This window comes from Annulohypoxylon maeteangense (genome assembly GCF_022496945.1).
Source record: "Annulohypoxylon maeteangense strain CBS 123835 unplaced genomic scaffold GGS22scaffold_9, whole genome shotgun sequence".
Lineage (NCBI taxonomy): Eukaryota > Fungi > Ascomycota > Sordariomycetes > Xylariales > Hypoxylaceae > Annulohypoxylon > Annulohypoxylon maeteangense.
Genome location: NW_025953256.1, coordinates 567,431 through 579,915, shown reverse-complemented (window position 1 = coordinate 579,915; position 12,485 = coordinate 567,431). Strand labels below are relative to the sequence as shown.

At 47.6% G+C, this 12,485-nt stretch overlaps 4 protein-coding genes and 2 non-coding genes across 6 annotated transcripts; 2 read left to right on the top strand and 4 right to left on the bottom strand.

Moving 5' to 3' along the window:
* Positions 1-443: 443 nt before the first annotated feature.
* Positions 444-2,451, top strand: GGS22DRAFT_188894 (uncharacterized protein; the record flags this gene model as incomplete). Its single annotated transcript, XM_047964777.1, has 6 exons — positions 444-527; positions 596-860; positions 917-1,514; positions 1,576-1,831; positions 1,882-2,192; positions 2,250-2,451. 6 exons carry the CDS (start codon positions 444-446, stop codon positions 2,449-2,451), a joined length of 1,716 nt encoding a protein of 571 aa, XP_047818519.1.
* A 319-nt stretch (positions 2,452-2,770) lies between these two features.
* Positions 2,771-2,877, bottom strand: GGS22DRAFT_t72. The gene has a single exon. It is a non-coding gene; the product is annotated as a tRNA-Ser (tRNA).
* A 421-nt stretch (positions 2,878-3,298) lies between these two features.
* GGS22DRAFT_145727 (uncharacterized protein) lies at positions 3,299-5,127 on the bottom strand. Its single transcript, XM_047958879.1, has one exon. It carries the CDS (start codon positions 4,631-4,633, stop codon positions 3,374-3,376), a length of 1,260 nt encoding a protein of 419 aa, XP_047818518.1. The 5' UTR covers positions 4,634-5,127; the 3' UTR covers positions 3,299-3,373.
* Positions 5,128-7,872: 2,745 nt separating this feature from the next.
* GGS22DRAFT_t71 lies at positions 7,873-7,955 on the bottom strand. Its single transcript has one exon. It is a non-coding gene; the product is annotated as a tRNA-Asp (tRNA).
* A 466-nt stretch (positions 7,956-8,421) lies between these two features.
* Positions 8,422-9,617, top strand: GGS22DRAFT_164086 (urease accessory protein UreG). The gene is made up of 2 exons (XM_047961477.1): positions 8,422-8,766; positions 8,857-9,617. The coding sequence occupies exons 1-2, from the start codon at positions 8,582-8,584 to the stop codon at positions 9,491-9,493; spliced, it is 822 nt and encodes a 273-aa protein (XP_047818517.1). The 5' UTR covers positions 8,422-8,581; the 3' UTR covers positions 9,494-9,617.
* GGS22DRAFT_164083 (DUF663-domain-containing protein) lies at positions 9,618-12,318 on the bottom strand. Its single transcript, XM_047961476.1, has one exon. The coding sequence runs from the start codon at positions 12,155-12,157 to the stop codon at positions 9,731-9,733; it is 2,427 nt and encodes an 808-aa protein (XP_047818516.1). The 5' UTR covers positions 12,158-12,318; the 3' UTR covers positions 9,618-9,730.
* Positions 12,319-12,485: the final 167 nt, after the last annotated feature.

Here is a 12,485-nt window from a genome sequence, read left to right as displayed (position 1 = left end):
AATTTAATAATAAAAATTAACATTATTTTTTCGTTTTAACTTATTAAATTAAAAACTTTATAAAATAAAAAATATTTTTATTTATAATAAGTATATATTTACTTAAATATTAAAAATATTATCATTAAACATTAACAACGCTTTATAAACCATAAAGCACAGTGTAAGTTCCATATATACTGCTTATTAATACTGTATACATTTCAATACATTAATTGAATTGGCGGGTTGGCGGATACGGGCTTATGGTCCACCCTAGTTACTCTGCAAAGAGTCATAACGCCCGTCATGCAACATCCCGTCTCAATGTTGTACTACAGGCTACAGAACAAACGGCTGCTCGCCGTTTGCCCTCTTAAACTTACTTCTTCACATAATTCTAGAGAAAAGAAAAGAAATACTCTAGAAAATACTCTACGATGGAAAGAAACCCTACCGCAACTATGAAGTGTGCTAACTGGAAAGATGGAGGCAAGATCTGCCCTTCAGAGGGCAAATTCGCTTGTAATGCCTGCAAGTTAGTCGCGGTGAGTACCTACCCAGAGCAGCTCTTCTAGGCTTAGTTTTCAGACCCTAACAATCGATGACTTCAAAGTACTGCGGCCGCGACTGTCAGAGGGAGCATTGGACTGAACACAAGAAACAATGCAAATCATCTTTGAGAAATGAGAATTGGACTCCGGCTTGGGATCTGGAACAGCGGACGCCTCAATGGGCTTCCGAACGGGCAGCATTCAATATGCACAATCCGTTCGGGGAGGGAAAGCATCTTTGGGGCAACACACCTGCGATGGATGTGCTTCGACTACATGACAACGAAGGCCAGGGCCATGACAAGCATCTATCGATATTGTTCGCAGGTATGTGCTCCATGACACGTACTCAATATCATACAAGACCCGCTAACGAAATCTAGCATCCGGTGACCTGAGAAACGTAATAAAGACTGTTCAAAACTACGACGGAGACCTTCACATCACCATGGCTATCAACGACAAGGACTCGGACATTATGATAAGAAATGCCATCCTACTACTTCTGGTGTTAGCTTCTCTTGACGAAGAATCTGAGAAAATTGATATCGAAGGGTTGGCCGAGGCCATGATGCATGTTTGGTACTCTGCCATGCTCACCAAGGATACTCTATCTCTCTTGCAATCGAAGGTAAAGCCACTCATCAGCAAAGTATGCCAGAAAATCTCTTCAAAGACGTCAGGTCTTTATCTGGGACAGCTGTGGCACTTTAAATCGAAGTGTAGTCTTCGTCTGACTCTAAGAGAGAAGGACTGGATCCGAGCTCTAACGTTCCTCGAGGTGCCCAAAGACTTGACGGCAGAAAAAGCACGAGAGATGCGACATGCTATCGTGTTGGCGCCGGAGAGGAAGGATTATCGAGAAAGATGGTACTTCAAGGATGCCTCTCCCTCCATGAGAATCGCGAAGCAGAGATTCCGAGAGGATGGCCTGTTGCTCCCTTTCGGGTATCCGCGTGTTGGTTTCGACTATCCCAACCCGTAAGCTTCCACTAACCCCCCTTCCTCCCTCTCCTTTGATCTTTTGTTTAATACGCAGCAGAACAATATTCCAGGCAGCTCATAACTGGCCGCTAGATGACCAAGCAAACCCGCTAGGTAGTTGGCCTATCGGAGAGGTCAGATCGACACCATGTCAAGCCTCCGAGGACGTATACGGTAGATTATACTTCTATCTCCGCAACGTACTAAGCGCTTTCATCCGGAAAGTCGCTGCTGGAAAAATATACTTCGAGCTGACCGACAACGATGCTAAAGAACTACGAAATCTACGCCACGAGAAATACGACAGAATCGAAGTAAGTATGTTTCTTGTCACCAGTCCTTGATCAAGTAACTGATCAGTTAGGCATCCAATATTTCGGACATGTGTTGGCTCGGGACACCAGAGACTTTAGGGTCACTAGCACCATTACTCAAGCCTCCACAAGTGAACCCTCACGCCACCCTCATAACCGTGTATCTAAACGCAGTCATGGAAATGTCTAAGATGGACGAGGTAAAGGGCAATCAAATGACCGACTACGTGGAAGACGTTCAGCCGTATTTAAAAGAAAGAGTACAGATCCCTCGGCTCCTCAGAAACCCCCAAGGCGCCGAAGTAATTCGCCTTTGGGATGCCCGAGCCCTCGTTATGGACGCGACGGAGTACTTCCGCAAGTTCGTAACATGTCTGTATTCCCTCCTAATCAAGATTTTCTGACAATATATAACTAGATACATGGAAAAACTAGATTTTCCGCAGATCGCACAATGGCTAGGTGTTGCTATGAAAGAGGAGAATACTATCGGAGATCCGTGGCCTACGGCTCTCAAGCTTGCCGCAGGAGAACCTGGCGCGGTGGAAGAGTTTGGCGCGGTTCTAGCTTCGACCTACACGGGAGTTGAGCGATATGTTGAGTGGAAGAGAGTGAGATAGAGAGAAGAAGGAAAGATTTCGAGATATCTCGGCCGCCACTCATACCGGTCAAATCTGGTAAATGATGCCATCACAGAGGAATGATGGATTGGGAAATGGAGATTTTATGTGTGTTTGTTCGTTTGGTATTTACCTAGAATCTAGATAGATATTGATGTATATGTATTCACCTGATTGGATCTTGTTCGAATTCAATGTGACAGCGGCGACTACAGCCCATATCATGCAAAAACAGAAAAAGAAAAAGAAAAAAAAGGAGACAACTCTTTTACCACATACCCAATAACAAATATACAAAAAGAGAAAAAGAAAATGACTTCGACGCAGGCCTGATTCGAACAGACGCCCCCGAAGGGATGTGATAACATATCATGAGATACTCTAGAAATTCTAGTCACACGCATTAGACCACTCTGCCACTGCGCCAGCTATTGGATGTGGATTACCGATGACAAACCCGCTCTTTTAGCCCTCTATATCGTAAGAGAAAACGGCCCCGAATGAGGAAAAGATTTACCGGCGCTTTACTTGATTTAGATAGGGCTTGGACCAGGGCTAGCTGAGCGAGAGATTGGGGTTAATACTGAAGAAGCCAAATGACGCATTTCCTCATACTCGAGTTTACGACTTGAAGAGCTATCACTCTCAGGACAAACATACTATCGAAAACTTGCATCGAGAAGACCAATGTAGTAGAAAAGGGTATTCGAATAATCTCTCTACCAGCCTAGCTAAATACAAAAGAAAGATGCTCGCGCGCATCCAGGTATAGCTATCATTACTAGATTCGGTCATTAATAGTATAGACTCGTCAGTATCGTAAGAGTTTAGTTTAATTTCTTTCTTTCTTTCTTTCCTTTACTCTCCTCCCATTTCCCATTTCCCTCCCCCCTCTCCCCAACATCACCATCACCACCTCCATCTACCGTTTAAACCTCGTCAAAAACCCCAACCTCCAAAACCTCGTCCCCAACCCCTCCTCACGATTCTTCTCCCCCCCTCCCGCTGCAAACTTCTCCCCCTTCCCACCCCCCAAACTCAAACTCCCACTTCGCCCACCCAGCCGTCCCTTCAGCGCCCAAAGCGAATCCGCCTTCCTCAAAAGCGGTATCCTCGAGCGCGGCTTAACATCCACCTCATCGCTCTGCGTCCAATCAACACGATGGTCCGCGGGGTTCCCAGGAACCGCGAGCGTTTCCTCCGACGAGATCTCGTCGATGGGGACCTCGATCGGCACGCCGAGGACCGGGTGCAGGCCCACGGTGAACGTCTGCGTCGTAGACTCGTCTTCGGCAATATTCCCGATCGCGCTGCTGCGCCGCCGCATCTTGACTTGCGTTAGCCCGATGATGCTGTGTCGTCGGAAATGCGGCGCGATGTCTTCGTGGTCTGCGTGCGAGGAGGCGGATATGGGACGCGCGTTGTTTTGGAAGGGGTTTTGGAAGTGTGGTTTGCTGCTGTTGCTGTTGGCGCGCTCTAGGGCGATCTGGCTTTGTTGCTGTGTCGGGTCCGGCGAGGCGCGGTCTTTGGCGTGGTGTTTGAGGCCGGATTGGGAGAGGCTGTGTGAGAGGTTGCGGTCGCGCATGCCGTTTACTGTTGTTGTTCTTTCGAACTGCGCGGCTGCGGATTGGGGAACATGGTGGTAAGTTGGTGGTTGTGGTTGTGTTTGAGCCTGTGTTTGTGATGCTTTGTCTGTTGTTTTTGATGCTGGTGGCGGCTCTGATTTAATTACAGATTTCCGCCGTAGCTTGTCTTGGATCGATTTGGACATCGAACGTCCGGTCTTTGGTTCGGGTGGTTGAATACTGCTCTCCTTCGGAGGCGGAGGCGGATCCGACAACATGGATTTGCGCCTCGTCACCCTCGCCGCGAAACTCGATTCGTTAGGTCCTGGCTTCGTCGATTCTGGTCGACTTATAGGTGTATCGTGGTCTTTGCTCTGCGTTGAAACTGTTCCTACTTCCGCTAACCTTTCTCTTCTTTTCCTCTTCTCTTTCGCCGCTTCTTGTTCAGCGATAACAACGTATAACCGTCGACGTAAATCATCGGGATCGAAGGGCTGCGACTTGTGTCTATGCTGTTTGATGATATTCTGTTTGTATGGATCCGGTTTAACGACACTTTGTCTAGTTGACACGGACTGGTGACGGGCATCCGTAGGACGGCCCATGGTAAATTGCATTATGCTCCCCCTCTTTTTAAGATGCGTAAACTCGACAAGATGAGCCTGTAAGCAGATCTAGATTCTTATGTGTATCAAAGCTCGTAATAATATGGAACGAATGTATAACTCAATATTTTGGAGTTTACTTGATTTGGCAGCTCGTATAAGGTTTCCTTGAGATGTACGTAAGTCGGGTGAGATTATAGGTAGATTCTAGACTCTAGACTCTAGAATTCTACTCTATCCGAAATCTCAACTTGTCATAAATTGGATGTGCCAAATTCTTATCTGCGTATACTGCGTGGCGCGTGGTCTCTCTCACGAGACTCTTGCTTGCTCACAGAGTTTAAGGCCAAGACGGCAGCGATAATCGATGTAAGACAAGATTAGACTAAGTAACTAGGTAGCGGAAAGATCCAGGAAGCATGTGAGGGAGAACCTTTCACGAGCAGCATCTAGGTTTTAAAGAAAGTATGTTACATCGGCTCCGCGAGACGGGCGAGGCGATCCATCTTATACTACAATAGGGAGGTCGACCCTTCTTAAATGAAAATCCGGGGCAAGGCCTGCAGAACGCGCCCATCTCGGGCAAGTGAGTTGAAGGCTTCTTTTTAAGGTAACATGGGTGGTACAGGCCCTACAGGGACCCCGTCAGGACCCGTGAACGGTAGCGAACGGGACTGGTCCGTCACTTGACTATCGGTCTTCGTTAGCCTCAGCTACTTAGTACCGTAATCTAAGAGCTAAAGCTGCACCGAGTATGTAGGTACCTGCTGCTAAAGAAGATGGAGGGAAACACTAACGATTCCCGGCGAGTGCGTGACCTCGGTTCTCTTTGTTGCCCTTAATTTCTACGATACTCCGACCTTCGAGCCTTTCGAGCCTTCGTGGCCCGTGGGTTACGCGGAACCGAAGACGCAGTTCTGGTGTCATAATTTACCCGTCTCTGGATCTGTGATGCAGTGTAACGGTCTCCTGTAGGAGCCATACATAGTAGGAGCCAAAGGAGGCGGTCTGCTGGGATGGCGTAGGTATGGACACATGGTAGGCACGTATTTGAATTTTGAGCAGGAGAAAGCTCTACGGTGGATAGGTAATAATGAACAGTGAACAATGAACAATGAACAAATGCAAATGAGACAGATGGGGGGGCGTGCGAATGGGGTGGGAGGGGACAATGGCGGTTGAATCCTTGTCATCGATCCTGGTCGTACATAAACCCCAGCCTATGTAGCTGATTCTGATCGCATATTGGTTCGTGCCGAATGGCTTATGCACGTACCCTAGTGGCTTTTTCCCCAAGGGGAAGAGAGGAGAATTGAGCCAGTATGGGGTCGGGGAGAGCGCCCTCTCATTCCAAATTCTGCGAAGGTTAGTCCTTAATGTAGGAAGTTGCACGACGTCTTGAATCGGCCTTCTTCCGCCAGAAGGTCTCGGTGTTTTAATCTGCACTTCCCGTACTACTACAGGGTATGGTACGGGATGCCATGCCCCTGGCGGTACGTTCTGGTTGCATCCCATGTACGTATGTACGTACATAGGTAGGTCGATTCTTGATAGCTACCGCATCGACCGTACGACGGCTCGGTCGATGAGAGCGTGCTCATCGAGTTCGGGTGTCGAGATATCATACCCATACCCGGAGACGTTCCAGTCTTGTTCGGCCTAGAGCGCCTATTGATAGGTACAGTGCACTCGTATGCTTGGCTTTCACCAATATTTGCCCACAGTCGGGTCTCGCCAACCGGCAGTTTAGGGTGATACGTCGAATCATACCAACAATCTGCAGGTTAGCGTGCAGAGATCCTGCTGGAGTCCTGCTGGAGACCTGCTAGCGATAAAAGCTATGTAACTCTGCAGAAGGGATACCAATCAATGACCACGACTTCGAAGTAAACTGTAATATTGAGGAGTCTTCGACTTCTTGTCCATTGGCGATTGCGCACTTTGAGGAGAACTTTTACGTTGAGTTAAACACGTAGCTCCTGTAAATACTAGGTAAGCACTCTAACCGTCGATGAGCTAAAGCGAGTGAACCGTGGCGTTCGAGAATCTGGTATTTATATTTTGACGCCAGACATGATGATCAGACGACGCTATCGAATGATAAGTTGGTATTAAGGATGATTTGGTAGGTTGGTAGGATAATTTAAGCAGGGATAAGTTGAAGAGGCTCTCTGTCAGGTCCACGGCCAAGTTTATCCTCACAGATTTGATCCACGGACGCCAACAAACCATACTTTTATTAAGCCGATATCCTTGCTATATGTATGTAGATCCCGTTAGGCATGAGCACGGATGACAATACATCGCGAAGAACATTCCAAGGTTCTAGGGTCGTAGGGACCTAGGGGTTAGCCGCTGACAACTAGATATGACTTATGTTATGTATGTGTGACTATCTCCAAAAGATAGTTCTTACCTAATGCATACTCGAATAGCCAAAGACGCACATTTGTGGGCTTGATTAATACGAAAATGGAGTAATTGCGAGAGGTTCCAAGTTGAGATGGTTATTGTTTGTTCTAGTCAAATTCGACAATTCGACATCGCGTGTATCATCCGCGCTACAAATAGAGCTCGAAGAATGATACACTATCACCAGGTTAGAAACATCGACGGTAGTATCGTACCAGCCGTGGCATGTATAGAATGACAAATTCGGAGTTTTTAAGCATCGTCGATCGACAAACAATCCTTGATCTACGGACCGAGTGTTGAAGAGCCGGGGTTCCGGATGATACCGAACACTGATCTATAATACGAACATCGCAGCAATAAGATTTTAGTCGCTATAATATTGACAGCGAACACAAAGATGATAGCTTAATTCGTAGTCGCATAGCTAAATCAGGAATGATTGTCGGAGGTAGTTCGATATAATAGGAAAGGAAGAGCCTCTTCAGGTAAACGTGGCCCGTGAGAACTTGTCTAGAATATCGCAGTAGGTTTGCAGCCGTGACAAGTGTAAAAGGGCTGGTAATTGACCGAGTCGGCCCTAACTTGAGGAAGAGAAAATTTTCATAGATGATGAAATAACTGTTGCGTTGCGCAGAAATTCAAACAATCGGCCAAATTAAGATTAAGAGAAAGTGACAACATGTTCGGATCAACTCTATTAGAAGGGAAGCTCCATCTCCATATTCAACTACCTTAGTTCCTACTCTCGACAAAAGAAAGAAGGAGCATTCACTGGTAGTTACTGGGCTGTAAAAGTATAATTGTGCTAGAACAGGACAAAAAGTGAAATTGTTAAGCTCTCGATCGGGGAATCGAACCCCGGCCACCTGCGTACTTGTTCAATGACAAGCAGGTATCCTGACCACTAGACCAATCGAGATAAAAGCATCCTGTGAATGCTGATGTCGCTAGGCGGTTGTTGACAAATCGTTTGGAAGTTTAGTATATGTAGCTGGCTGCAATGGGAGCGACAAACCAATGAAAAGCCCCGCTATAGAGTAGCTCATACAACATAGACATTCACATGTGAGGTCTCTCTTGACAGATATTAGCAATATTTCGACTCAAACTCTTTCTTAAAACTTCTAAAATGGTAGGATTCGATATACGAACCTATCGAGAACGATATCTTCTATGGAAATTTATTGAGAATAGAGAAACCATCATAAACCATGATACTGACTGGAAGTATTCTCTACATAGATCTCAGGAGTGGGGTTTAGATCTAACTCCAAATCTCCACAACGGAGATGATCTACTGCCCCTCACCTGGGCACCACCGATAAGATACCTATCATATTCATAGATTATGTTAGAAAGAGAAGCTAGTAACGCCTTCTGGTGAGCAAGTATTCTAGCCTTGTCTTGGGGGTCATGTGCCTGAGTGAAAAGTGAAGAAAGTCTCTCATAGAATAGTTATACCAACTACTTACAGGTAGTAACCAACTCAATCCACTGTAACATTGAACAACCCTTAAACAAATTTAAAATTTCAGTGACCCCGCAATGGCATTTCACTCGCACGACGGCGGCTTGACAAGCCATGCCTCCCACTCCCACGAATTCTCAGCCGCCGAGCATGGCCACTCGCACGAGATCCTCGACGGACCCGGGAGCTTCCTGGGGCGTGAGATGCCCATCGTAGAAGGCCGCAATTGGAACGAGCGCGCCTTCACCATCGGTATAGGAGGGTAAGCTCTACACCCGTACCCCATTAAGAAAGAGACATAAAGAGAGGGCAAGAATAGCCATAACACGCACCATAAAACTAACACCCCCAGCCCCGTCGGCTCCGGCAAAACCGCCCTAATGCTCTCCCTCTGCCTCGCCCTCCGAGAGCACTACTCCCTCGCAGCCGTAACCAACGACATCTTCACGCGCGAAGACGCCGAATTCCTAACACGTCACCGAGCCCTCCCCGCCTCGCGGATCCGGGCCATCGAAACAGGCGGGTGCCCACACGCCGCCGTGCGGGAAGACGTATCCGCGAACCTCGCGGCGCTCGAAGACCTGCACGTAGCCTTCTCGACCGACCTGCTCCTCATCGAATCCGGAGGCGACAACTTGGCTGCAAACTACAGCCGAGAACTCGCGGACTTCATAATCTACGTGATTGACGTGAGCGGCGGGGACAAGATACCGCGGAAGGGGGGCCCGGGGATAACGCAGAGTGATCTGCTGGTGGTGAATAAGACGGATTTAGCGGAAGCCGTGGGGGCGGATTTAGGTGTTATGGAGCGGGATGCGAGGAAGATGCGGGAGGGGGGACCGACGGTGTTCGCGCAGGTGAAGAAGGGGGTTGGGGTTGATCATATTGTGAATTTGATTGTGAGTGCGTGGAAGGCGAGTGGTGCTGAGGAGGTGTGTAAGGCGAGAGGGGGGCCGAAGCCTACGGCTGGGCTAGAGGCGTTGGCGTGATGGGTTACGGTTATAGGTGACTCGTGAGAGGCGAACTTATAAAATATTATGATACCAAGAAATCAAATCTTCACTTAGAGAAACATGTTGCTAAACGGTGGTAGGATCAAAACCATTATCATTTATCTCGTAATAGTCCGAACGATTGTGACGTCCAAAGTCATGTGCCGTGCTCCTCTTGGTCTTTTATAGGTGACCGGAAGCCGACATGCTTATGCTCTATCTATATTTGCATGTCTACTGTATATCCTCACCCATAGACTCGTCTTGCGATACCGAAGCTCCCGCTTCCAAGAGGGGCCCGGTAAAGGGAATGGCGTTCCGCGGCCACACCCTCTTGTAAAGACTAACGCCAACCGCATCTTGCGGGTTGATTCTTCCGTCAAAGTTTGCCTTGAAGTACCCGTGAGTACCAAGTGTCTCTTTGATATATCCAGCTCTACCTCTCTTCGTCCATAACGGCAATGCCTTGAACCATTCTACGTCTTCCCGATTGAAGAACATGTACCGGATGGTAACGACCTTCTTGTGAATATGGTAAGGATGGCCAGTCAAGATGACACGTTTTGCGATGACCCTAGACGTTGAAGGTGCACGAGCGGTGCCTGTTGCTACTAACTGGAGGGGAAGGCCGTTTCCATCTTCCCCGGTTGTCCGTTTGAAGAATAACGTCGGCACAGACCCCCAAGTAATGGGACCCATAAACGTTGCGATGGCAGACTGGCCGGGGTGAAGGTATCGGCAGTATTTATGGACATCGTTCTCGGTGTTGCCGGGAAGCGAAAATAAGGGGTTGATGACGAACCGTCGAGGGCCACATTGAACAATGAGCTCCTCCTTGCCCTTGATAGACTTTTCAAAGTCTTCCTTGTGGGTGATATCGAAGTTCAAAGATGTCTTCTTATTTTCATGTCGTAATAGAGAGAAGAGTGTGATTGGTTGTGAAGGCGTGTATGACTTCTCTAAATCTCTAGGGACGTCTTTAAGGTGAATATGCACCCTTGTGCCAGGGGCGACTCCACCAACGAGGGCTTCTCGCAATGAGCGGTTTCGAGAAGATTGATAATCGGAGATTTGTAATAATCTCGACCACTCATCTGGTTGGAATGGCCGGTCCTCGTCCGTATTCCAAGGGCTTGTCCTCAGGCTCTTCAAGCCTCGATATTTCGCTAGACGCTCCCTAGCAAGAACATTGGGGTGTAATTCAATCTCGTCAGGGAACTCCTTGTCGTCTTCTGCCTCGTCGCGTTTCCTAGAGCGATATGCTTCTAGCTGTGCAGCATCATCGTCCTCGTTTGGTTCAACAAACATCTCTGACTGAGGGTATTCCGACATGGCAGCCTCGGTAGGCTCCCTATGCGCAATACCCTCCATACCGTCTTCCGGTGCTGCAGGTAGGTTCTCGTCTTGCGCGTCCTCCATTTCTTGATCATCTAGCTCTGACTCGGAATCTGAAACATCGTCTAAGAACCAAGCTGCTTGGTAGGACGATGTTCCCTTGGGTAATTTCTTCGGCATAGTATACTCTTCCCGTTCTTCTTCCGAGAAGTAGTGATGATCGTCTAACAAAACACCCTTTTGTTTTATAGGCTCTTCCACATTTCCTTCCATTTCAGCATCATCCATCATAACTTCTTCTGGTGCTAAGTCGGCAAGATCATCTTGATCCTCGTCGGGGATTTCTAGGATATTATCGGTTTCTGACTCCTCTATGATCATCCCGTCGCCTTTCCTGTTCTTAACCAGGAGTGGTGCGGCCGTGATCTTCTCGATTTGAAAGGTTCCCCAGTCTCCAACCTGAACCAGGCGATCAGCCTTCAGCCCCTTTCCCCGAACGACACCAGTTAACACTGTTGATTCATTTTCAGTGGATGGCCACTGGATTCCGTCAACGAGCATCCATGACCGTTGGTCCCTCCAATGGATACCCTTTGGTGTTGTCGTGCAAAGTGACCTCATAAGATTAGAGCATTCTTGTCTTGAGTCGAGGTTATAAATCTTTTCTTGCCCTGGGTGGAAATGTGTCATAAATGAGGCGAGCGACTTGACAACATCAGAGCGGGCCTTTGCGGGTTGAATTGCATCCAAATTTTGTACAGCTGTGAATAGTGTTGACATGCCCTGATTCTCAACACTTCGGATGATAAGCTCGCCTAAAGCGTCAACCTCGACCTCAGAAGAGAGCACGAATACGACGTAATCTGCCACTCTTGCCGCATCCATAGATGCTGTGAGGTCCCTCTTGACCGGTACATATTGCAGCTTTTGCTTGAATCGATCGACGGGTACTCGGAAGCTGGTTTCGGTGACCTCGGATTCGATATCGAGACTTTTGTTTAGACTCTGGATAGCGGTAGTGACATTGACGTCGGCGCACAATGGAACAACTGCAACTATTCTTGGCGCAGAATCTCGGCCAGAGAAAATTGAAGTCTCCTTTTGGTGTTCCTTGTGTTTGGCTAGCTGGCGCTGCTTTGCCTGATTGCGACGGTCGAATTTAGACATGACTTGTTGATGAGGAGTTTTTCGTTGGCCTGTTTCGTTGGGTACTTTGCCTTTGGCTTGGTCTCGCAAAGCGCCTTTGGTGGCTTTCTTAGACTTGAAAGACTTGGGCAAGACTTTCGTAGTCGGCCGGTGAGAATGACTTGCTACTGCTGAAGGCATTTTAACGTCGCCTCCAGCCTTAAATCTAAAAGGTAGAGTCGCCAGGATGTGTAGTGCCGTTACCCCGTTGTTGTTCGTTGGTCGTAATGCCTGTATGATCTTACAGGATCTGCGCCGATGATTCAAGTTGACTCAAATTGATTCAAATTGACGAATTTTTGGAGGGGCAGAGGGGCTTGGAATGCGAATCTTTATCGTAATATTTCCAATGTTTTTTTCCTGTGGTTATCGTTGCTTATCGGAGACAGACCCACCGATAAGATTCTTATCAGCTTATCGTCTCTTTCCTCAGAAATTTTTGGGAAAGTTCGATGTCTCTCGAAAGTTT

What these genes read in the sequence shown, in the direction of transcription:
- GGS22DRAFT_164086 (XM_047961477.1), top strand. Translation starts at nt 8,582, where the DNA reads ATGGCATTTCACTCGCACGACGGCGGCTTGACAAGCCATGCCTCCCAC. An exon ending in TTCACCATCGGTATAGGAGG is followed by an intron (nt 8,767 to 8,856) that starts GTAAGCTCTACA and finishes TAACACCCCCAG; the next exon opens with CCCCGTCGGCTCCGGCAAAA.
- GGS22DRAFT_164083 (XM_047961476.1), bottom strand. Translation starts at nt 12,157, where the DNA reads ATGCCTTCAGCAGTAGCAAGTCATTCTCACCGGCCGACTACGAAAGTC.
- GGS22DRAFT_145727 (XM_047958879.1), bottom strand. Translation starts at nt 4,633, where the DNA reads ATGCAATTTACCATGGGCCGTCCTACGGATGCCCGTCACCAGTCCGTG.